Raw genomic sequence first — 26,182 nt, 5'->3', positions numbered from 1 at the left:
TGCGGAACTCCACTAGTCACCGGCCGCCATCCTGAGAAGGACCCCCTTATCCCCACTCTCTACCTTCTGCCAGACAGCCAATCTTCTATCCATGCTAGTACCTTGCCTCTAACACCATGGGCTCTTATCTTACTGAGCAGCCTCCTGTGCGGCACCTTGTCAAAGGCCTTCTGGAAGTCCAAGTAGATAACATCCATTGGCTCTCCTTTGTCTAACCTGCTCGTTACCTCCTCAAAGAATTCTAACAGATTTGTCAGGCATGACCTCCCCTTGATGAAACCATGCTGACTTTACCCTATTTTATCATGTCTTCAATCTCCAAAGAAAACAATGCTGCTTCAGTATAAAACCCAGATTCTGTGAGATAGATTCTTCATGAGCAATCAGAGTTAGACAGTTACAGTGGACCTGGAAAGACCATAAGACCATGTGCTGTACTTGTATTCAACTTTGGGAGTGTGTAAGTATTTCTATATTTAAAATGTACAGCACAGCATAAACTCCAATGGAAATATTTTAGGTGTAATTAATGCAATAATCTCAATCACACTAATGGCCTGTGTATAGAAATCACTGTCAGTGTGGGGCATACAATGCCCATGACCCTCCCTGTCACAGTCTTCCACACTACGCCACCCTGTTGGGCAAATTATTGACCTGGTTTGGAAATCAGCTGAATGGCCAGAGACAGAGAGTAGGGGTAATAGGCAGGTAGTCTAATTGGCAGGATGTGACAAGTGGTGTCCCTCAAGGGGCCTCAGCTATTCAGTAATGACTTAGATGATGTGATAGAAAGGCACCTTTTCAAATTTGCTGATGACAAAACAACAGGCGACATTGTAAGCAGTGTAGGTGAAACCATAAAATCACAAAGATATTAATGCATTTAGTGAATGAACAAAACTGTGGCAGTTGGATTTTAAAGTAGGCAAATTCACTTTGGACCTAAAAAGGGTAGGAAAGGATCATTTTTAAACAGTGAAAAGCTTGAAAAGTAGAGGTCCAAAGGAACTTGGAAATTCAGGTCCAGAGACTGTTAAAATGTCATAAACAGGTACAGGAAATAATCAACAGGGTGAATAGAATGCTGGCCTTTATGACTGGAGGACGAGAATACAAGGGTCTAGAAGTTACGCTACAGTGATCCAAAGCTCTGCTTAGACCACACCTGGAGTTACTGGGAGCAGTTCTGGGCACCACTACCTTAGGAAAGAGTGCAGTGTAGGTTTACCAGAATGATACCAGGACTCCAAGGGTTAAATTACAAGGAGAGATGACACAAACTTAGGGTTGTATTCCCTGGGATTTAAAAGGTTAAAGGGTGATTTGATCAAAGTTTTCAAGTTATTAAGGGGAACCAATAGGGTGGATAGAAACTATTTCTGCTGGTTGGGGAGTTTAGGACCAGGGGACTTAATCGAAAAACGAGAGGCAGACCTTTCCGGGCTGAAATGAGGGAACATTTCTACACACAGAGAGTGGGAGAAGTTTGAAACTCTCTTTTGTAAACGACAGTTGAAGTTAGATTAGTTGTTAATTTTAAACCTGAAACTGATAGATTTTTGATAACTGGAGGTGTAAAGGGATATGGGGCAAAGGCAGGTGTATGGAGTTAGGTAACAGACCAGCCATGATCTCACTGAATGACAGAACAGTCTCCAGGGGCTAAATGGCCTCTTTCTGTTCCTGTGTAAAAGGGATACGGCGCTGATGAAACTGTTCAGTGGCTATCTTTTTTGTATTCCTGCTCAGGAGATGTGTGTCGTTTATTACTTACCCCTGGTTCCCCTGAGAAAGTTCCCCTCCAAGTCACTCACCATCCTGACTTGGAAATATATCGGCCGTTCCTTCACTGTCACTGGGTCAAAATCCTGGAACTCCCTTTCTAACAGCACTGTGGGTGTACCTACACCACATGGACTGCAGCAGTTCAAGAAGGCAGCTCACCACCACCTTCTCAAGGGCAACTAGGGATGGGCAATAAATGCTGGCCCAGCCAGCGAAGCCCACATCCCGTGAATGAATAAAAAAAATATTCATCCAACGCACAGCTCTGGTCTACTGATCTTCATAGATGATGACCTCGCTTTCTGAATCACATTTTCACTTGGGGTTGGAAGATATTTAGCGTTTTCCTCACAGTGTTTAAAGAAATGATTGTTATGATGCTGAATTACAGCAGAAATGTTAACACTGGTTTAACAGGTGCCTGTGGGAGGGAAACGAAGGCTTTCGCTGGTTGTAACACTGGTTGTAATTGGTGGTGGAGGCGTGGCGGGTGGGGTGGAGGTGTCCCCAGATATCACAGTAGGGAGAGTCCCTCTGACGTGTTCTCTAGGGACAGCTCAAATCTTGGTTTTGTTGAATGAGCCTTTCCTTCCAACTTCCAAACGAGGAAACAGGCAGTGAATACAGCGAGGCAATGATGAGAATGAAGCAGCCTGGGATAACAGACACCGTCCTCAGAGGTGAAATCATTCAATGGCAGGAGAGCAAAATGAGCTCACAGGGAACCTGTGTTTGGCCTAAAACAGCGACTGATTTGCTCAGATTTGGACCAATTACACTCCCGTTACACTGCTTAATTCTTAATTGGCAGTTGGGATAGACATAAAGGTCCTGATTAATTAAAGAGGTTTTCCTGCCCCCCCCTGTGGGACATCTTTTGTGATTTACAGTGCTACATTAACATTTAAGCATCAAAGAACGAACACTTTCCAATCTCCATTTTGTTCACTGTGCACGGGAACAATGGCCACAGAATTGGCCGAACAACAGAAACTGCCGCTTGCCCCAAACCGGAAGGCTTTTCTCTCCAAAATCAAACTGAAACAATGTCAACACTGACTTCTATCCAGCAGTAATCAGGCAGCAACGCTTTCTACAACTTGTTCTTTTGTCACACCAGCTGGACATTGGCATGCGCAGTATTGACCATCCACCATCAGGTGGCAATGTTGGTGTAGACTATGTCTCCATCAACACAGTCAAGATGGAGCAGACACAATGAGCGCACTGAGGGTTCCAATCCTTCTGCGCATTATTCTAGCACCCTGTTTGATGTGAAATTCCAAGGGTATGATCTGAAAGAAGCCATTAGCTCCCTGTTCAAAAATAGTGGGTAGAGGGAATTCAACATGAGCTGTATGTATTTCACTGTCTGCCAGAGTTGGTCTGGAGAACGTCTCTAGGAGTTAAAGATTAATCTCCTGGATCTCTGTTATGAGCAAAACCCTGGAATTAAAATTGTTGATAGGGCCATTAAAAATAATTCTTTGAACAGATTTGCTTATAAGTTATAAAAACATTAGAGATGGGAAAACAGGCATTTGGACAGGAAGATCAGGTGGCGTGTAGAATGGGAGGCTCATTTACTATCACTTATTCTGTGCTCTTGAATTTCACCCCTCTCCTCCCCTGTGCCTGGTGAGGGGGGAGAGCAGCTCTCTGATGGAGTTTGTCAATGAATCTTATTGTTCTTGTTTTGCAAAGGAGTAGGTCAGTCAATAGGGAAGATGATGACGTAGTCATACTGTCACTGAACTGGTAATCCAGAGGGCCAGGCTAATGCTCTGGGTTCAAATCCTACCAAGGCAGCCGCTGGAAGTTAAATTCAATTAATAAATCTGGAATTGAAAGCTAGTCTCGAAGATAGGAATATAGGATTTAGGAGCAGGCCATTCGGCCCACTGAGTCTGCTCTGTCATTTGATAAGATCATGGCTCAACTGATTATAGCCTCGACTCCACTTTCCTGTCTGTCGCCCGTAATCCTTGTTTATCAAAAATCTGTCTAACTCGGCATTGAATATATTCAATGGCCCAGCCTCCGCCACTCTCTGGGGAAGAGAATTCCACTAACGCCTCTCTTAGAGGAAAAAAATTCTCCTCATCTCTGTCTTAAAAGTGAGACCTCTTATTCTTAAACTGTGTCCCCTGGTTCTAGTCTCCCCCACAAGAGGAAACGTCCTCCCGGTATCCACCCTGTCAAGTCCCCTCAGGATCATATATATTTCAGTAAGATCGCTATGGTGATCATCGATTATTGTAAAAACCCATCTGGTTCACTAATGTCCTTTAGGGAAGGGAATCTGCCGTCCTTACCCGGTCTGGCCTACATGTGACTCCAGACCCACAGCAATGGGGTTGATTCTTCACTGCTCTCTGAAATGGCCTAGCAAGCCACTCAGTTCAAGGGCAATTAGGGATGGGCAACAAATGCTGGCCTTGCCAGTGATGCCCACATCCCATGAAAGAGTAAAGGAGAAGAAATGAAACCCCTTTCCCTCAGTCCCAGCAGGAATGACAGTGAATAGAAAAAAGGAACAGATGAGTAGTTATGTTAAACTAGCACTGAGCATTAGTTTAGACTGCAGCACGAGTGTTGTGATATGATGTGCTTTAAGGAGGTATATGTATTGTCAATCAATACTTCGACAAGATGTGATGTGTCAGTATCGGGGCTTGAAGTCAGTTGGTAGACAGGGTGGAGTCCAGACGTACTATGTTTAGCCTCTGAGTGAACATTATCTGTGTATAGCCTTATCTCCAGATATAGAACCCACATTATTGTTTCGCCAACCCTTGCGCATGGTTGGCTACATTTATGTTGAAGAAAAGAAGAATGTAACAAGGAGAACTGCGCATGTTTCTGGTCTCCTTACAATAAAAAAGATATAGAGGCACCGGAGAAAGTGCAAAATAGATTTACAAGGATGACACCAGAACTGAGGGGTTATAATTATTAGGAAAGCTAGGATAAGCAGGCTGGGGGTCTTGCCCTAGAAAGGAGAAGGCTGAGGAGTGACCTGGCAGGGGTCTTTAAAATTGTGAGTACATTTGATAGGGTAAATGTACAGAAGATGCTCCCATTTGTGGACTCCATATGGATCATTAATATAAGCTAGTCACTAATAAATTCAATAGAGAATTCAGGAGAAACCTCTTTACCCAGGGAATAGTATAGATACGTTTAAGGGGGAAGATGGATGAACACGCAGGGAGAAAGGAATAGAAGGATATGGTGATAGGGTGAGATGAAGTAGAGTGGGAGGAGGTTCGAGTGCAGCATAAACACCGCATGGACCAACTGGGTTGACAGGTCTGTTTTTGTGCTGTAGATACTGTGCAAAATGTAGCATAATTTGATCTATTTCATCCCCCCTCCCCGCCCCCACTCCATCGGTCCCCAGTGTAAGAATCCTGGCCCCAGTAACTTCAAATCATTGAGAACCTCGACAAGGAGTGCGAAGGGTGGAAAATGACAGGTCTCTAAACTCTGACGTGGCGTGGTGATCGTGGTGAGGGAGAGGTACTGGTACAAAAATAAAATTTGAACATTGGTGAAAAAGGAAACATGCTGTCGAATTGTTTTTTTTGAATTAGACAAAAGCATGGGAGACAATGGCCAGTATTTTCCAGCCCATCAGGCCAATGGGAATCTTCCGGTCCCGCCAAAGGGAGCGGAGATTTCAATAGCTCTCTGGCCCTCCCGTGACGGAACCCGCCGTGGGTGTTGGGGGTGGGGGGTGCGGGGAGGCTGGAAATGCTGGCCAATAGCTCCCTGGTTCATTTTCCATGGCAACGCCTCAGCCAATCAGAGTTGACTTGCCAACCAATCAGCAGCCCTTTTCTCATGCAGTATAAGTTGTTGTTCCCTTTGAAATTTGGTATTCTTGCGTCTGTCCTGATGAGTGGAAATCGAAAAGCTTTGACAGCATGTCTCTTTTTTCAGCAATATATAAGTTCCCTACTACTGAGCGAGGAGTACAATTGTTAGCGTGTTTGAATAAGAGCTTGAAGAGGGGAAAAACTGGAACATGGACAATGTGAGGATGTGTGAGGTTATTAGCACTGTCTTGTATGAATTATACATTAAGATATGTATTATACCATATTACAGATTTTTTAAAAAAAACTGCTACAGGTCCTTAGAGGTTTCTAATACAGTATTGTAATCACTTTGGTGACAGTAGCTTAATTAATCATCTGGCAAAATGACAACAGTCTCTAATAATTAGAACTGATGTCTCATGAATATGCAAATCATATAATGAAGGCTAATTGCAAATGCTTCTTAAAAATGTTTTGGGAGGCTGCAACATAAACACACAGGACCTCCCGAGTTTGGACAATGTGGAAGGCCTAGGTATTGAGAGAGCTGGGAGCTGAGGACTTGCCCTTTCACCCCAGACAACATGCTGGCTGCAAGGGCCAATTGTACAATGAATTCTGGGAGTATCAACCAGTGACCACTGTCTCTTTAAAGAGAAAATTTGATAAATATTTGATGCATAGGACAATACCAGGATATAAAGAGATTGCCGGCCAATTTACACCTTCAGGATGCTCTAGGAAAGGGCTAGCACAGACACAGTGGGATAAATGGCCTCCTTCTGTGCTTTAAACTTCTATGGTTCTGTTGTAGTGGGAAGGCCTCAGGCCTTTTCCACCATTATCTATGTCTGAACAAAGATAGTGATTATTAGCAGCTCATTTAATCATTAGGGCATCAGACTGGAGTCCAATCCTGTCCCTGCTTGACATCTACACATGCCCTAGGGCACTGACGCCACCACTGGGACCCTAGCTGTGGCCTAGGTGTTGAATTTGGGAACCTTTCTGGTCAGTATGGTCCATTAAGATACTGCCATGTAAATGATGAGATCCTTCAGACAGCAGAGTTATTCCAGAAGAAAAGCATCCTACATTGCCTGAGATATTGGTGGAGCTCAGCTAAGCATCTGTCCAGCACCCTGAGTATTCAAAGAATCCAATAGTTTTATTTTTGTACTATTACCTCTCATCACCAAGACCACCTACATCCATCTCTGTACATCCATGAATCTCCTCTGCCTTGGCTGTAGCTGAAGCTTTTCTCCATGCCTTTGTAACTTCCAGACTCCACAATTCCAATGCTCTCCTCTTTGGCCTTCCCTTTGTAACCTACTACAGCCCTAAAACCCTCTGAGATTTCTACAGTTCTCCAGCTGTGGTCCCCTGTGCAGCCTCTGTTCCCTGGGCCACCATTGATGGCTGTACCTTCAGCTGCCTGGGCCCCAATCTCTGGAATTCCCTCCGTAAAACTCTCCGCCTCTCTCCCCCGCCCCCCCTCACTTTAAGATGCTCCTTAAATTTACCTCTTTGACCGAGCTTTTAGTCAATCCTCCTAACATCTCCTCTTGGCCTTACTGTTGAATTTTGTTTGGTAACATTTCTATGGCCACTTGGGATGTTTTTCTGCATTAAACGTGCTGAATAGAAGTGAGTTGCCATTATTGTGTTATTTGTATTGTGCGTATGTAGGCGGAAAGAAAAGACATCCATTTTCCTAATCAGAATGATCACTGGCCTCAGTTGTTGCCCATGGCAACAAGAAAAAAAAAATTAATGTTGGCTTTTATAAGCAGACCCTTACCAACAAAGCAATAAAATGCAGAATATTAGCACTTAACCTAAATTTTCAGGACTTGCCGTCCTCTCTGTATTGGTAAATGATTTATTGTAGTGATGCTTCATTTACAATAAAGAAAAGCTGGAAATGAGAAAAGGTACATTACCCTGAGGACTGGGCTGAAATAAATGGATTCAAGGCTGAATAAGGCTGTTACCGTGATGGAATATATGTGAAAATCAGTTCACCCAGCTTCCCCTCTTCTTGTTGCCTTGAACTGTTGCTGGTCTCTAGGAGGGTCTTTTTTTTTTCAATATAATTTTCCTAAACCTTAAAAAAAAATCAGCGGTGTTCTCATGTTGATGAGATCAGGGTGCAGAGAAAGGATTGGCCCACAGGCCAGGAGGAAGGGATTTCAGCTTAATTACTGAAACAGGTCAGTCAAACTACTAATTGACTTACTCAAGAATTGCCTTTCGGATCAGCATTTGAAGTTAGGGAATTATGACAGGAATAGATGTTATCTGGCTTTACCTGTTTCAGGAATTAGTTTGATTAAAAACGCAATGGAATGACTTATTGCAGAGTCCGCAACATGTCACTAGATCACGGTGCTAGGGGTAGGTGCACTCCCCGAGCAATTACTGATTAAATTGTTCACTTCCCCATTATCTGTATTTCATATATGGGCCTGCACGGGTACTGCCTGGATCTCACATTGCCTGGACATAACAGCATAAGAAACAAGAGCAGGAGGAGGCCAATCAGCCCCTCGAGCCTGCTCCGCCATTCAATATGATCATGGCTGATCTTGTAACTCAATCCTGCGGGACTGTGCATGTGCTGTCTGGGTTTTGCCTTCAGTCAGAATAATTATCTATTATTGGAGCCCTGTGTTTTATACTGATTAAAATGTTTTGTTGGATCCCCAAGCTCTCTAGGATTGGGGTAGGAATGTCCACTAGATTGGCTTGAATCCTCCTTCAATCTCTGCAGAGCCTGGTAATAAAGGACAGAAAAATATCAGGTGCCTCTTGCTACCTATTGACTGCTTGGAGCCTTAATGCAAAATGGGCTGATGATGTTCAGGACTGTTAACAGTTTTAGCTGAATAGGTGTCTCATCCAGGAACACTTGATTTCTCCCAGGAACTGGGACTACCTCTACTCCCTTTACATAGGATCTACAACAAGTTATCAGAGAGGAGACTAGGAGAGCTACATCCTGATGCACGTCGGATACCTCCTAACCTAGTTCCTGCAGTGTGTAAGACTGGTTTCAAATAATAAATCACATTTTCTTTTAGATGGCTGAATTCCTGCACTCAGGTTTCTGATCCTGCCAGTATTGAAATGGCCTTCCTTATCAAAGTCACAAATTATATTCTCTGTTACTGTGGCCAATAGAAACTATTCCTCCTCATCCTTCTCGACCTGTCTGTAGCCTTTCACAAAGTAGACCGCATAATCCTCCTCCAGCGCCTCTCCGCCATTGCCCAGATGGTGGGGCTGCTCTGCTTGGTTCTGTTTTTATCTATTGAATCATAGCCAGAGAATCACCTGCAATGGATTCTCTTCCCACTCCCATTACCTCTGGATTCCCAAGGATTGATCCTTCGCCCGTCCTATTTCTCATCTACATCTGGTTCCTCAATGCCATCATCCAGAAACACAGCGTCAGCTTGCACAGGTATCCTATTGACACCCAGCTCCACCTCACCATCACCTCTTGACACCTCCACTCTTCCTAAATTATCAGACTGCTTATCCGACATCCAGCACCAAATGAACAGAAATTTCCTACAACTAAATATTGGGAAGACCGAAGCCATTGTCTTTTGTCACAGCCTCAAACTTCATTCCCGAGTTACCAACTCCATCCTTCTCCCTGGCAACTGTCTGAGGCTGAACCAGACTTCTCACAACCTTGGCGTCACATTTGACCCTGAGATGAGCTTCCAACGTTATATTCGCACCATCAGTAAGACCGCCTATTCCCACCTCCGTAACATTACCGAACTCTGCTCCTGTATCAGCTCATCTGCTGCTGAAACCCTCATGTACGCCTTTGTTGCCTCCAGACTCGAATGTTCCAACGCTCTACTGGCTGGCCTCCCACAGTCAACCATCTGCAATGTTATCCAAAATTCTGCTGCCCATGTCCTAACTCACACCAAGTCTTAGTCACCCCCTCACTCCTGTACTTGCTAACCTACACTTGCGCCCAAGTTGGGTTAATCTACATTGGTTAAGCAACATTTCAATTTTAAAATGTTTATCCTTATTTTCAAATCCCTCCTCATCTCTGTCATCACCTCCAGCCCCACAACCCTCCAAGGTCTCTGTGGTTCTCTAATTCTACCCTCGGGTATCCCCAGTCTCCATCGATCCACCGTTGGTGGCCATGGCCAGAATTTTATGTCCCGCGGGCGGGTGCGCACCCTATCTGGGTGGGCGTAAAATCGCGCGAGAAGGCGTTGGGCAAGCATCCCGATGTCATCGCGCACCCGCACGATATTTCGCTTGGCAGGTGCACGCAAAAGTTGGAAGAGCGCCCACCCACAACTAAGCGGGCAATTAACCTCATCAACGGCCGAATTGGAAGCGATTTTTTGTGGCCGGTCCAACCTTACAGTTGGTGGACGGGCCGATTGGCCAGGCGGCCTTTACATTGTTGATGAAACCTCATCCAAGGGCGGGATGAAATCTCCGTTAGGATTTCAAATAAAAAGATGTATCTGGGGATTGTTTTTTTTAATGAGGTATGTTTTCAGCTGCTTGATTGTGCTGCATGGATATTCTTTTGCTTTCTGTGCTTTCTTTTATGGTTGGGAGGTCTGCAGCTCCCTGGGGCATCTGTCTGCCTTCAGGGAGCTCACTGGAAGTGCTCACCAGCAGCCGCAGTGATGTCGGTGCTCGCCCTCTCCCCACCCCCACTGGCAGTGCTGAGCCTTAATTGGCCAGTCAGAGTGAAATCGCATTTGGGGGGGGTGCCGATTGTGGTCGGGGACGGTTCCCCGTCACTCCTGGGCCCGCTGATCGCGCAAAATTCAGGCCCATGACTTCAGCTGCTTAGACCCTTCTGGAATTCCCTCTTTAAACACCTTCACCTCTCGTTCCCCCTTTAAGAAACTCCTTCAAACCTACCTCTTTGACTAAGCTTTTGGTCATCTGTTCAGATACCTCCTTTGGTGTCAAATTTAGTTTGATTGTGTTCCCGTGAAGCACTTTGGGCTATTTTACTATACTAAAGGCATTATGTAAATGCAGATTGTTGTTGTTGCTGTGCGTGTTGTCCCTGGGGTAAAACCTTTGCTTTTTTAGACAGTTCTGAGGCTTTATTACCCCAGTGACTGATTTCGTACAACTCAGGTAGGGTTACCAGCCCATTACGCTGCCTTGAGTCCTGGAATGATCTTAAATGCCAGGCCCAACATCCACTATCAGAATAAGCAGGAGATTCCACTGGGTGACCGTGATTTCAGTTTCTCTCCAGGCCTATAAGAATCTTCGCTGAAAACAGTATGAGTTATAAATCAGGGTGTTGGAAGTAGCAAAGTAATAGTGCCACAGGATAATTCATCAGGAGAGGCAACTGAAACAGACAATAAAAGTGAGGCCAGAAGACCTGTTTCTGGAGAAAAAGGGCCAGATTTTCACTCCCAGGGCTGGTAGCTCAAATCGGGGAATTTCCTAGCTTGCCTTGATTTAAAGGGTCCCATTAGACCCAATCTTCGCTCAGGGGAGGTGGGGGCAGGATAGGGTCAGACCCGCCGACCCTGGAAGCAGATCCTTAGTGGCCATGGGGGCGGTTGAGTACAAGGCACACTGGTTAGAATGCCCACCTCAGTTCTCTGGGACCTCGTCCCAGTTGTTTTAAAGGTTGTTAAGCCCTCTAGCCCTCACACCTCAGCCGCCACCAGCCCAGCATGGCCCCTCTATGCCAATCCTTCCCCCCACTCACCTCCCTCAAACCCCCATGTCATCTCAATGCCAACTCATGCTCCTCACCCACCCCCATGTCCCCTTATACACCCATGCTACCTCAGTGCCAACTCATGCTCCTCACCCAACCCCATGTCCCCTCATGCCCAGCCCATGCCACCTCCATTGCCACTCACCCAGTATCCACCATGGGCAGACCTCAGGAGCCAAGTGGTGATGAAAATAAAATGAACTTCTAACAATCTAATACAGCTCTCACTCATACATACTTAATAGTGAAAAAAACTCTCTTTCATGAAAACCCATTCAAAGCTTTCAAGTGTCCTCAAGTGGTTAATCTCTTAAAAAAGCAACCTTCTATTCAGATCCCATATCAAAGCTACATAATCCTATAACAGCCTCTTTAAACTGACAATCAAAACATGATCTCAGAAATGCCTGATGAGATCATTGAAACTCAGCCAAGCACTCATTATGACATAATAATAGCCCTTAAGAAATGTCAATACAGACCTCTATTGAAACTGTATGAATATATGCTATTTTATTTTCTAACCTACACCATATGGTCCATTAATCAAAACAGTCCAGCAGACGGCTTTTGTTTAACTCTCATTGAGAGTTACAGCCTGTTTTTCATGTTTAAAGAGCTGGAGATTTAAAAAGCTTCAGATCAAACACATAAACAGACCTTATCCCATGTTCAGAAATGTTTATGTTTATTGCATAAATTTGTGATTCCCACACTATGGGTGAAGTGCCCTTGGACCAGCCCAAAATGGGGTCAGTTTGAACTCAGCGCTAAGTTCAAATGGCCCTGCGGAGTTCTGGTTTCCCTCCGGTATGAGTCACGCCCCACCCACTTTCCTCTGCTGGCAAAAGTGGGTTCTGTCAGGAATGGGGGCGGGATTTCTGCATCTGGGACCCGTTCGCCATTGTTAACGGCCCGTGGAGTCTTCCTGACTCCGCGAAATCCTGGCCTAGAGAACCCAGTGACATGATGAGAAGGTGCCTGGTGACCGAGGTCAATTTTTTATTCAGCCAGTGACACTTTCTTGTGGTGGAAAGACTCTTAAATAAAAGGCCCAACAATTGTGCAATTTTATCGAAACAGGTCAGGAAAGTGATGTAGACGCTGAGATGTCCTCAACAATGCCATATCAAACATGCTGTGTTTAACCAGACTCTGAAATATCCTCAAAAAAGGCCACTGAACACCTAGAGCAACTTCGACAGGGCCTCCTGGGCACTGAGAGGCATCTCAATGTATTTTATATGAGATGGCACCAAGCCAGAGGGAGGAAGTGAAAATATGTCTGAAAGGAAAGATTTTTTACAAAGCTTGAATGGAAGGAAGGGACAAGGGAGGCATTAAGTGAGGGGATTATGGGAGAATGGGACTCATTTCCATTGGTCCCAGTGACAACCTGACACCCTCCACCACCCCACCCCCCACCCCCCAACAAGAAGGTTGGCTCCCGGTGATGTCATTCCTACCAGTTTCAGGTGGGAGTCAGTGAAGGGGTAAATAAAAAATCTCCCAGGGGCACCTGGCCGTTTGCCACCCACTTCAGCCCCCACCCCAAATTAAAATTGGGGCTTGAGTGAAACAAAGGGAGCTGGAAGCCAGAAATAGGCAGGTGATGAAAGAGAGGGAGTGCAAATGAAGCTGTATAACTGGGGATGATTGTTAAAGTATGAAATGGAGGGATTTGAAGATAGGGATCTTAAAAATAATTCATTGGGGTATGCCCAGTGCTATTTAACATCATCATTCAACCTTGCTGCATTGTCTCTGTAAATTTAATATCTATTTTGGACTGTTGCCTTAAAGGGGGTGTGTAGTTGGGAGTCTGGTTAAGCAGAAATTTTGGGAATCATTATAATATTAAGTAACTGTGTAACCTTATTAAGTAAAAGGGCTGTTACTGTTTTTCACCACTGTCACAAAACTATCATATTTTTATAATATTATTATGGGGTATTGTAAAGTAGGCTTATGTATGCATTTGTGTGGTTCTGTGTGTGGCTGATTTAATTAAATTAGAGACGGATAGACTGCAAGGTTTAAATTATCAAAAGAATTAGGTGTAAAAGGCATTTGAAATGCTAATGGATGAGCTAAGGAAAGGGGAATTTGCATTTTGAGATAAGGGGAAAAGTTGTTGGGTTGTCAAAGATACATAATAAGGATTTTACGACTGGCACGGTAACTAGGGCAAGGTTATTACGTTGATTTTTCCCAAAAGCGCTGACCATAATGACAACATAAAAGGTTTTTATATTATGGGAAAAGTAAATTCCAAAGGCATGGGGGGAAACAATGGGATTTGCAGATTAAAGAGGAAGAAATATATTTAAAGAAGGATGGAAGGCTATGTGGGGGTAGCCGTGTGAAATCTGAGGGGTACAGCGTGTGAAACCGAATTGGGGAAAAGCCTCTAGCCACTTTGCAGAAGTCTGCTGTTCCAATAACCAAAGTTGTGTTAAAAGCCTTTGCAATTCCACTCTCGAGTGAGTACTTGTGATAACCCTGCTGGATTGTCTCTATTTTGAACTGTTGCCTTAAAGGAGGTGTGTAGTTGGGAGTCTGGTTAAGCAGGAATTTTGTTATAACATTAAGTAACTGTATAACTGTAATCTTGTGCATCTGTTTTATTCTTTTATTTTGTTAATAAATGTTTTAATTTAATTTTTGAAATCTCTAAAGATGTTAATGGGCTCATTATTTCTGAATTCGGTACACAAACCTTCTTATAATAAATACAAATTGTAAAACTGTTATGATAGCGCGGAGGACAAGTTTCTCTTGTGGGTTTGATCAGCCTGGCAAATACCACCTGCTGTATCATAACACCACTAAATTCTGTATCGGGAAACCACTTCCAACTGGTCACACCTGGAGCCCACTCTTTATACTTTGACATCCATGGCTCTGTGCCAACTTTTTTTGGCTTGTCCTGTTGTCTTTCTTCTGAGAAATTTCACTTTGGTGACTGTTTAGCTATTTCAGGAATTCATGGCACCTGATCAGCTCAATGTCTTAATTATACATTGCTTGGCTTTGGATTAAATGGATTTGAAATAGATTTTTCTTATCCTGACCCCAACTGCCAATTTTCATTCCAATTGTCCAACATACAATGCTTGAAGTCTTTAGCAAGAGCTTCAAAGAGAGACCATCCCCCACCGTGCCCTCTCCCCCACACCCTCCACCTCCCCCCCACCCCACCATTGTTCTTGCCAAAAGATAGACACTGACCATAGGTAGTTGGCTTGATAGTGGATGGCCATCCTGGCCCAGCATGTTGGAGACCATTATTGCTGGAAGGTCCATGCCTTGGTAAGCGTATTGAGGAAGCAGGCCATTGGGAGGTACCGAATGGCACAGTGAATGGTAGCCTGCGTGAGGATCCATCAGATGAAGAAAGGACGGGTCTCCGAGGTTTGGAGGAGTGATAGGAGGAATCTCATAGTCTTCATCACCCAGCCCCTGGCCAGCGAAGGACTATCATGGAGGAAAAAGGAAAAAGTGAAAATTTAGAATGGAACAGTAACTGGAATAGAAATAACTTTACCGAGACAAGATTGTTTCACACGTAAGATTCCAACATTAATTATTGAATTAAATTTAAACCTGTTCAGTGTTTAAAAAGAGCTAAAGAGATGTAACTTTGCGTTACAGCCACCTTTCTCTTATTGTACGAGAATTTGAATTTCAAAGCTCCACCACTCTCCTGTGATTTTTTTTATGGAGAACCTTCTTGCTTTCCAATAAAAAACAATACATTTCACCCTGGCCTTCTTCAGCAACAGGGAAACTCCTAAACTGGATGAAATGGGCCCTGGTACCAGCAAAAACCACTTCAATAAATGTCTTTCATTGCCTTAAAGGGGCTGGGACAGCCTAACTTAATGTACTATGTTGCTGGGGAGGCTTCCCCCCCTCATATCCCTGGGATTTCATCTGATTTTTCACTATTCCCAGGATATTCCACGACTCCGGGTTTGTAGTATGCCCCATAAGGCATCACCATTTTATGGGACAGGCTGGATTGGCCAGCAGGAGGCAGCCTCGTAAATTTGCTGTTGAAACCAAGTCCCATTTCATTAATTAGTCAATGAAAAAAACATTGTGCAACTCTTTATTAATCATAAAACTCATTTTGATAATTTAAACTACTGAATTTTGGAATTTAAAATAAAGAAGGAGAATGATGTATTTTCTTTAAAGTTTTGATGTGAAGAAAGTAAAATCTACCAATTCCATTCGCCGCACCCAGGGAGTCAGGAATAAACATCAGCTTCAGGTGAAGAGGACTGAGATGTCGGGTGATAATTGGACCAGGTACACATTTTAAATCAGACTCCATTTTAAAAGCAGGTACTCTGTCCTATTTTGTTAATGTATTTCCATTATAAATGCCTATGTCAACATTTATATAATGTAAACTTAACATACTGTAATCACACCCATTGACCAGTGACTGGGGGAAGGTGTATTCTCAGGGTGACAAATTTACACCAGCAATTCCCATTATCTATCTGGACATGGAACAGGAGAAGGCCATTCAGCCCATCCAGCCTGATCTGCCATTCAATACGATCATGGCTGATCATCCACTTCAATGTCTTTTTCCCCACATTGTCCCCAAATCCCTTTATGCCATTGGTATTTAGAAATCTGGTCAGAATTTATAATGAAAAAAAATCACAGTAGGTGCATGCAAAAGTAAGATCTCTAATACAAAAAATACAAGGGGGTAGAAGTCATGCTTCAGCTATACAAAGCACCTGCAGTATTGGGAGCCATTCTGGGCACCACACCTTCGGAAGGATATATTGGCCCTGGAGGGACTGCTTGGTGGATTCACCAGAAAGATACCTGGGCTCCAAAGTTAAATTGTGGAGACAGCACATAAACTAGAGCTGTATCCTTTGGAATTTAGGAGGTTCAAGGGTGATTTGATTGAAGTTTTTAAGGTATTAAGGGAAACAGATAGTGTAAATTGGGAGAAACTGTTTGGCAAGTTAGGGGGTCAAGGACTTAGGGGACATAGTCTAAAGACTAGAGCCAGGCCTTTCAGGGGTGAAGTTAGGAAACACTTCCACACACAAAGGCTGGTAGTTTGGAACTCTCTCCCGCAAATGACATTTTGATGCTAAATCAATTATTAATTTTGAATCTGAGATTGATAAGCCAAAGATATAAAGGGTCAAGGGGCAAAGCTAGGTATATGGAGTTAGATCATAGTTCAGCTATCAGCTAAATAGCCTCCTCCTGTTCCTATCTTCCTAATATAATTACAGATCAGCCTTGTTCATGGCAATACAAAGAGAATTTTTTTTTATCATCGCTTGTGGGTGTACCGCTGTAGTTTTCACAGTCAATCACAGTGGGAATAACTTGCTGAGAAAAATGCGGTACAAATTGGATAAATGACTTGTGTGGCTTTACTGGAATTAGAACCACTAACAGGCTGCAAGGCTGTGTAACTGCCCGAGGTTAGTGGTCTGAGGTTACTTCTTAGATTTATATTCCCTCAGAAACCCCGCAACGATTCTTCTTCACTCTGTAGATTCCAGATTATAATCGAGAATAGAACACAGGGTACTTCTCAAACGACTTCTTAGGGTTGGCTTTAATGGTGCAATATCATTCTGTGAAACATGCAGGCAAATGAATTGTCCTGTGATCGCTGGTTGATAAATACTTAAGGAAAGGTATTTGAGTTAACTTTTCTTCGTGCTCATTAGATTGAGGGGAAACTACTGGAGAATTAATAGCTTTCGTTCCTTCTGTAGCTATGGTCAGATAGTGCACATGTTCCTTAAAATGATTCTTAATAAATTGGGTGAAAAATGACAATTTAGCTTCTATACAAATGGAACTGTCAAACTGCCAATGAGCAGGCCGATGTGGGAAATGGGGGTGTTACAGTTATGCCTTCTCCTGAAGCATTGCTTAAGGTCTGTTTTGGGGCGATGAGTGGGAGTTTTCCTCTGAATGGAGCACAGGGTGTAACAGAGAGCTGGTGCCAATGGAGCAAGAAGGATGGTAGTTCATTGTTCAAGACTTGCAACCTACATCTGACAAAACAACTTCACCCCAACTAACTTGCTCAATTGAGAACCCAACAGTGAGGGCTGAAGATATCTGATCACAGAGGATGCCATGACTGAGCCACATACAGACACCGCTTGGCTTTCTGGTGTGACTCACCGACTAATGACCTGGAGAAGCAAATCTGATTGATTCCCTCCCCTTGGCTCAGGAACGGGGAGGCTGACTGAAGGGCGAGGGAGAAAGGAGTGACCCCAATTCCTCCTCGTGTGTGAGAGACTCAGGCTGGGATTTTCTGTGCCTGCTGGTGTGGGGCAGGGTCAGTGACGTGAGCAGACAATGTGGCGAGAGGGCCCAGAATCGGTTTCACAATGTCATAAAACAGGTTTGCGATCATCCACTCCGCCTGTGGATAGTGGGCCACATTCCCTGCCATCCAACATCGGGAAACTCATTGTAATACATCAGCATATCAATATAAGGCCAGCCCGCTGGATTCATTCACCCTGCCCGGATGTTTACAACAGCATGTGTAAGGCATGTACCTGGTGAGCTGCACTTCACTCGGGACTTTGAGGTTTGTTTGTCTACCTTGCTTCGGGCAGCACTCGCTGTCATCAGCGCCAGGCTTCACAGGCAGCACCACATCACTTTTAGGGGCTCACGGGCAGGTCTCTACCCACCAGACATGCCGTAAGGTGGAGGTGGCTTTGTACGGCTGCAGGACTGGGGCTTGCCTGGGTAAGGGGGAGAAGTGGCCTTAGGCAAGAGAAGAGGCTGCAGGGTGAGGGCTGTCCTGGGGAAGGGGGGTATCCCAGGGTATGTGTATGGGGGCACATGTTGACCTGTGCAAGTGGGCTCAAGATGGTGAGGGCTGAGGAGGCAGCCTCCAGAGGAGATGAGGCCAGATGGAGATGTGAGGGTGTGTGTGAGAGAGTGAGTGGTGATGTCCCTTGAGCTGGCAGTGAGTGAGATGTCAGTGAATGTGTGATGGGTTTGTGAATGTGTGAGTTTAGAGTGATGAGATGGTTGCCTTACCCTGGCAGAACGGATGAGATCGTTCATCCTCTATCTGCATTGGATGGCCAACCTCTTCTGTGCAGCATTGGCACTGATCACCACTGCCATCGCCTACCAAGCTGCAGGGGTGATGTAGCTGCCCCTCCTGCAGCCAAAGCGGGGGTAGAGGACATCACAGGCCTCCAGGGCGTACAAAGGGAGAGTGAGGGCTGCAGTCTTCTTGCCTTTTGGGGCCATGTCTTCTCTGTTGCAGCCCTGGGCTGGAAGCACTGAGCGCAACTGGACATTAAACATGGTGCCCGGCGTGATGGACGAGTGAGGTGATGGCGTGGCAGGCGAATGAGAGCCCGCTCGCCATGGAAACAGTGTGTTTCCTGGGGAATGCATAAGTGACGGGGCTGGTTTGGGACAATACGGTGAGAAAACCCGCTATTGCGGCCGCTGGGTGAAGCGTTGGCTGGGCTTTTCCGGCCCCATCGCGGGTGGGACCGGCCGCCCTCGAGGCAGTGCCCCATTGACTGGTGGGGGGACTGGCAGATCCCAGCGGCGGGCGGGCGCGGGGAATCCCACCCGTCGTTTAGCCCGCTCGCTACCGCACTTAGTGAAAATCTGGGACAACTCATCTCTCAGTGTCGTAACTATACAGCTCATTTGCCCACTGAAACTGGGGCTGATGTATGTGACAAAACACTGACGGTAACCATAGAGATATCCCCAATCTCTGTCTGCTCGAAGATGAAATAACAGTGACAGCGCTTTGGCGTTTCTCACCTGAGAGAGGACTCACTGCACCTGGGGGAACAGAAACCTCTGAAACAACCAGTCATCCGACAGCCAACTCAGAGGTGGTATTGTGAATCAAGGCAGGGGAGTTAATGTGCACTGTGCTTCTAAACTGGGTGTTTGTACACTGTGATTCCACAAGGTTTCACCCCACAGCCTACAGAGCCCAGGAACAGGTGAGGTCTGAGCTAAACAAACAGGGTTAGAGCTCCTGCTAGTTTTAGCAGCAGAGTCAGATTGGAATCGGCCAAACCAGCACAACGGATTGTGGTATTTTAAACGGAAAATCAAGTTTAAAAATAATTTTTGCCCAATTGCTGACCTGGACCAAAAAACTGGCCCCACCCCTCTCCCCTCTCACCCCCCCCTCCCCGATCGAAATGATGAGGCTGGCGAAATCCCAGTGATCGAGGCAACTTGAGAAGGTTCTTTAAATTGAGCTGTTTTTCTTACACATTTAAAAAAAAGAGATGTTACTAAGAAACTGATTAGTGTACAGCTATGAAAGTCTTAAATGGTTCAATGTTGTCTTTATTAAGGTCATTTTAATTGATTTAAAACCAGGTGACTTGCAGGTTGAGGGCAGGACACTTGTTAAAATTGATTATGTTTTGTAATAAATGTTCAGCTGTTATAATAAAACTGAATCAGGTTATTTCTCTTAAATATGTCAAGGTAAATGTAAATACAAAGAAGACACTCTGTTCCATTCTATTATGCTGACTGAATGTGTTGGTTTATGGAAGATTTTATGCTTGTGATTCTGCAAATGAATCTTCAGTCCTAGCCCTGCCTATGTTTTTCTATTACTTGTTCATGGGATGTGGGCTTCGCTGGCTGGCCCAGCATTTATTGCCCATCTCTAATTGCCCTTGAGAAGGTGGTGGTGAGCTGCCTTCTTGAACAGCTGCAGTCCATGTGGTGTAGGTACACCCACAGTGCTGTTAGGGAGGGAGTTCCAGGATTTTGATCCAGCGACAGTGAAGGAACGGCGATATATTTCCAAGTCAGGATGGTAAGTGACTTGGAGGGGAACTTGCATATGAACGTACATACGAACACATGAATTAGGAGCAAGAGTAGGCCATTCTACCCCTCGAGCCTGCTCTGCCATTCAATAAGATCATGGCTGATCTAATCATGGCCTCAACTCCACCCCTGATAACCTTTGACTCCCTTGTTAGTCAGGAATCTATCTACCTCTATCTTAAAATTATTTATTGACCCTGTCTCTCTTCTGAGGAAGAGAGTTCCAAAGATGCACGACCCTTTGAGAGAAAAAAAATTCTCCTCATCTCTGTCTTAAATGGGAGACCCCTTATTTTTAAACTGTGTTCCCTAGTTCTAGTCTCCCCCATAAGGGGAAACATCCTTTCAGCATTCATCCTGTCAACTTCCCTCAGGATCTGATGTTTCAATAAGATCACCCCTCAATATTCCAAACTCCAATGGATACAAGCCATGGAGATATTTACATGGAGAGAGTAGAACAAAGAGATATCTGTAGCGGGAAGACAAAGACATATCGCAAACAGATTAGAAGTATTCAGAAGAGAAGATAGAACAATGAGATATTCCAGTAAAGGTCAGGATATTTTTTTGTTTTGGTTATCCTGTGCTCAGGTTCCATACTAGGACTCCTCCCTTGGTGGCCTAACAATGACAGGGAGCTGTGGTTAGAATTTTGCGGCCTCAATCTTTCCATTTCAAGGGCTGGAAATTCACAGGCTGTGCTTTTGAGGTTTCCCAGTCAGCAGCACTGCTAGACTGCAGCTCTTTAATATGAGTTCCATTCTGTTGTGCAGCTTAGGTCATCTATAAAATAGCCCAGCTGCAATACTAAACTTCTAAGCTAACAGTATGTGTTCTGGGCCCAGCAGATGTACCCTTAGTGTTGGTAGTACGACAACTTCCGAATGACACCTCAACCTGTGCTGGACCATTTTGTTCTGTGGGCTTTGGGTCTGCAGGAAGGGAATGAGTTTGCTTTCATTTGACCAGGGCCACAGTGGTGAACAGCACGTTTCCGACCCGTGACCTCTACCACCCAGAAGGACCTCGGGGCCACAGTCTAAAAATTAGAGCCTGGCATTCTGGGAGTGAAATTGGAAAATAGTTCATCACCCAAAGGGTGGTAGTTTGGAACTCTCTTGTACAAATGCCAATTGATGCCAAATCCATGATTAACTATAGCTATATTCAGATGGTGCATTTGTCCCTTTAAATAATTCTTAATAAATTGGGTGAAAAATGACAACTTAGCTTTTATACGAAAGGAACTGTCAAACTGCCAACGAGCAGGCAGCCTCACTCAGGGAGACGGCTGGTGTGGGAAACAGGAAGGTCACAGTTGGGCCTTTCTCTGAGGTGGTGCTTCCATCACAGGTGCATTGGAACATCACCAATGGCAGGTACAGCAAGTGCTCAGGAAGGCGAATGGAATGTTGCTGTTTATTGCAAGGGGAATGGAATATAAAAGTAGGGAAGTTTTACTGCAGCTCCAGAGGGCCTTGGTGAGACCACATTCTACAGTGCTGTGTACAGTTTTGGCCTCATTATTTAAGAAAGGATATAAACGCGTCAGAAGGAGTTCAGAGAAGGTTCACTCGGCTGATCCCTGGGATGGTGGTGCTGCACTGTTGGAGGTGCTGCACTGTTGGTGGTGCTGCACTGTTGGTGGTGCTGCACTGTTGGAGGTGCTGCACTGTTGGTGGTGCTGCACTGTTGGTGGTGCTGCACTGCTGGAGGTGCTGCACTGTTGGAGGTGCTGCACTGTTGGTGGTGCTGCACTGTTGGAGGTGCTGCACTGTTGGAGGTGCTGCACTGTTGGAGGTGCTGCACTGTTGGAGGTGCTGCATTGTTGGAGGTGCTGCACTGTTGGAGGTGCTGCACTGTTGGAGGCTGCACTGTTGGGGGTGCTGCACTGTTGGGGGTGCTGCACTGTTGGGGGTGCTGCACTGTTGGAGGTGCTGCACTGTTGGAGGTGCTGCACTGTTGGTGGTGCTGCACTGTTGGAGGTGCTGCACTGTTGGAGGTGCTGCACTGTTGGGGGTGCTGCACTGTTGGAGGTGCTGCACTGTTGGAGGTGCTGCACTGTTGGGGGTGCTGCACTGTTGGTGGTGCTCTCCATACGCCTGTGCACCTCGATGTAAAAAATCCCATGGCGCATTTCAAAAGAACAGTGAGGAATCCACCTTGTGTTGTATTCAAATTGTGCCCTTCACCCAGCATCACTGAAACACATTCATCGCCTAGTGGGCCGGTGACACCTTACTGTGTGCAAGATTGGTTTCATGTCTCCTTACAAAACAAGCAACCCAGGCTGTCCTATTAATATCAGTTCCTTTGAATATTCTGTCTATGAATGTCCCTCTGATAGTCCTTTGTTATCCTGATATTTATCAAACTTTTTTTTTTGCTGGGTATACAATATATTCTAACTGTTTACTATTGTGGAGTAAAACCTTATCCCAGCGGAGGCAGGTTTATTGTCTAATATTAGTTTGTCCCATACTGGTGCACACGTATTGTGAAACGATACTTTTCAGATTTTACACAATGGCCTGAGCTTTACCCTTGGTGGGCGGGCGGGCGCGATCGATGGGCCCGTGGCCGGTGGGGAAACCCGCCACCCGCAATCGGCTCCCGGCCACTGCCCAATCAAGTCTCGCCCAGCGTCTCCCTAATGGTTGGGAAGGGCTGGGCTGGGCGGAGGTGGGGGTTTGTTGGCCGCTGGGTCCAATGGCGACCTGGTGGCCGGTTTATAAAGGGCCCAGGCAGCTCCTTGAAGGCAACCAGGGAAGAACATACTTGCAGTGTTCTGAAGACCAAAGCTACGGCCTCAAGTGCGACAGGAGATGACAGGTGGGAGGGCAGGTCCGGTGGGCACTCGGCCACCCCACCGCCGGTTTTCTGATGAGCTGCCAGGAGGGACACCCTTGTCCCCAGGGATGGAAGGAGGAGGCCACTGCACCTAACAAAAAGAGCTTGGGAGGAGCTGGCAGTGGTGGTCAGCGGCCATGATGTGGTGCGGCGCACATGGGTCCAGTGCCACAAGAGGTTTAACCAGCTGCTGCGCTCAGGAAGGGTCAGTGCCGTGTTGGCATGGATCAGTGTGGTGAAGTGTTAAGGACTGGCCGTCTCTCCCATGAACCTCAGGGCTGCTAGAGTCTGAGTGCCAAATGTCAATGACACCGGAGCTGACCAAGTGGGTGAGCCCTGGCAGCTTGGACTGAGTGTCTTGCGGCTTGAGGGCCACGACTCAGATGTGCCCTGTGAGGTGTCCCTCAGCTGGGGTTGGCCAGGCTGCAATGGCGCTGCAGGTAGAGAGTGGACTAACCAATGCTCCTCTGTCCTTCCAGGAGAAGATGACCCATAACAACATTGAGAGGTTGTGGACAGGCAGAGGCCCCCAAAACCTCCTAATCCAATCCAGATTCGAGCAGGATGCCTTGGAGCTGGAGAGCCACCACCCACCTTGGTCAACTGGCTGTGGAGATGCTGGGCTGTTGGATGAAGGTGCGAGTGCGGTGTACTGAGGTGAGAGCTGCAAACATTCTCGTGTAGTCTCACCATTGATGGAATCCTCAAAACTGGATTCCCCATTGATCATTGGAAGACAAGGGCACCATGATGAAGATCTCCATTGTCTCACCAGGGTGCTTGGCACAGTGACAGCGTGAGGACTTTAACTAATGACATGTCCTTGTTCTCCTTTAGATTTTCCACCACGCACTCACTCTCTGGACCCCGAAGGGTCACTCCTGACACCAGAGGACCACCAGGCTTCACTTGCACCTGCCTCACACCCAGTCTCTGAACCAGGCACTAGCGCAGATACCAGCACCTCAGTGGGCATTAGATACTCATCTAGAATCTCGGCAAACAGCGGTGAGAGCACTTCACACTCGCTTGAGGAGCAGGCAGAGGCAGAGTGCCCAGGACGCCGGCAGTCGGAGGACTGCTGGGAATCAGGACGATGCTCAGTCAGAGGCAGGTGAAGAGCCTCTGGAGTCATCCATTAGGCAGCAGGTGCTGGATGTCCAGCGGGATGTGTGGGAGGATCTGGTGGAGATCCATGAGGGTCTGCGTGCCATGGTCTCGATGATGGAGGAGTCCATGTGGAGCGTGAGCACTGCGTTGACCCTCATGGCCGAGCGCACTGCCTCCTCCATTGGGACAGTGGTGACTCTCATGGAGAGGCAGCTCCAGGGACAGAATCAGGGCTTCCTGGGGCTGCGTTCGGACCTGCAGCCCTCACACTGGCACTGAGCTCAGGTGGTCAGTGACCGTGTGGGAGATGGATTGGGCACCCAGTATCCTAGCCAGGTGCCCGTCCATCAATGGTGAGCAGGGAGGTCCAGGGCGACCTCACGTTGGCGCACGAGCTGCTTGTCGTCTCTACAGGCTCCTCTCAGGGCGCTCCGGATGATGGCAGCAGCTCCTCTGCCCCTCTGCCAGTGACTGTGGCATCTGATGAGGCTGCGATGACTGGGGAGATGCCAGGCATAGCACTGGCCGCTCCCTCCCAGGCGGGGCCAGCACAGGCTCCACGGGCAGAGGACACCCGCCAAGGCCAACAGGACAGCAGAGTCAGCAGCTGTCTCCAATGCCGCTGCCAGCGAGGAGGTGGGAGGGTGTAGTGGGGGGCGCCAAAACATAACACTTTCAAACATAAACTTAAAGCACGAGAGGCACAGGTCACGGTGATCTTCTGTTGTGTAATGTTTTGTTTATGTTTACTGCTCTGGGAATGAAGACCAGAGAAGGTTATGTGCATTTTTTTGGATTGTCAAAATGAGATAAATTTTCTTTTTGTCATTGTGGCCTGAGCATGCTTCACCTTGTTCTGTTTTTGGTGCGGGGTACGCCAGTGTGTAACGCTGGCCGTGAGTGGCTGTAAACTTTATTGCACAGGCACTGAGTGGACTTTGGGTTCATGTGACAGGGGCATTTCAGATACCCGGGATGGAGGCAGCAGCCCTGGCCTGTGGTTGAAGCTGATCATTGGCAGCCCAGCTGAAGGAGCGTTGGATCAACCCTGGTGTCCCTGCCTCCCTGCAGGTTACTGAGGTCTGGCTCCAGCCCTCAGCGTTCTCCTCCCCGTGCTCCTCTTCTGACTCACTACTGGATTCATCCTCTGTGGCCTGTGGAGCTGCATCAAGATCCTCTTCCTCCAGTGGGTCCCCCCTTGCCAGTGCCAGATTGTGGAGAGTGCAGCCTGCAACCACTGTCAGTGACACCCACTCTGGGGGAGATTGTAGTGCTCCTCCTCAATAGTCTAGGCATCGGAAGCATATCTTGAGAAAATTTATGGTTCTCTCTATCACTGCCCTTGTGGTGATATTGACTCCTATTGTACCGCTGCTCAGCTTCTGTTCTTGGATGGCGGAGAGGCGTCATGAGCCGCCTTCTGAGGGGATAGCCCTTGTCACCCAGCAGCCATCCATCCAGCTGGGCTGGAGCACTGAAGAGCCTCGGCACCTGGGAGTGTCTGAGGATGTAGGCGTCGTGGGAGCTGCCTGGGTACCTTGCACAGACTTGTAGAATCTGCATCCTGTGATCACACACTATCTGCACGTTCATGGAGTGGAAGCCCTTCCTGTTGATGAAGGCACCAGGCTCACCCGCTGGCGCCTTGATGGCCACATGTGTACAGTCGATAGCACCCTGGATGTGGGTGAACCCAGCAATCACTGCGAAGGCTCTGGCTATCTCAGCCTGGCTGGCCTCATCCATACGGTAATGAATAAATGTCATTACCTGCCTGAACACCAGGTATTCACAACGCAAAATTGGCTTTAGTTGGGTTTTTAATGGCCTTAAGTGGCCTGTTAATGGATGATTACCTTCTGTCTCCACCTTGATGCAACTGTGGACAGCTGATTGGGAGACTCCACACAGATTCCCCCATTGACCCCTGGAGAGAGCCGGAGGTATAGAAGTTGAGGCCACTGTGACCTTCAGAGCCACTGACATG

General features: G+C 46.4%; 1 protein-coding gene across 10 annotated transcripts in view; it reads right to left on the bottom strand.

The window, feature by feature from the left end:
- tox2 (TOX high mobility group box family member 2) overlaps positions 1 to 26,182 on the bottom strand; it is a 225,498-nt gene that overhangs the window by 44,981 nt on the left and 154,335 nt on the right. For all 10 annotated transcript variants that reach the window (XR_013578398.1, XM_078554782.1, XM_078554781.1 and 7 more), the window contains one exon: positions 14,599 to 14,844. Coding sequence is in view for 9 of the 10 variants with exons in the window: in XM_078554782.1 (XP_078410908.1) it covers positions 14,599 to 14,844 (246 nt within the window). In the remaining variant the exon portion in view is untranslated. The remainder of the gene's footprint in view (positions 1 to 14,598; positions 14,845 to 26,182) is intronic.

The sequence above is a fragment of the Cetorhinus maximus genome, chromosome 13 (assembly GCF_964194155.1).
Source record: "Cetorhinus maximus chromosome 13, sCetMax3.hap1.1, whole genome shotgun sequence".
Classification (NCBI taxonomy): Eukaryota; Metazoa; Chordata; class Chondrichthyes; order Lamniformes; family Cetorhinidae; genus Cetorhinus; species Cetorhinus maximus.
The sequence above is the reverse complement of the archived record's forward strand: the minus strand, read 5'-3'. Positions and strand labels throughout refer to the sequence as shown.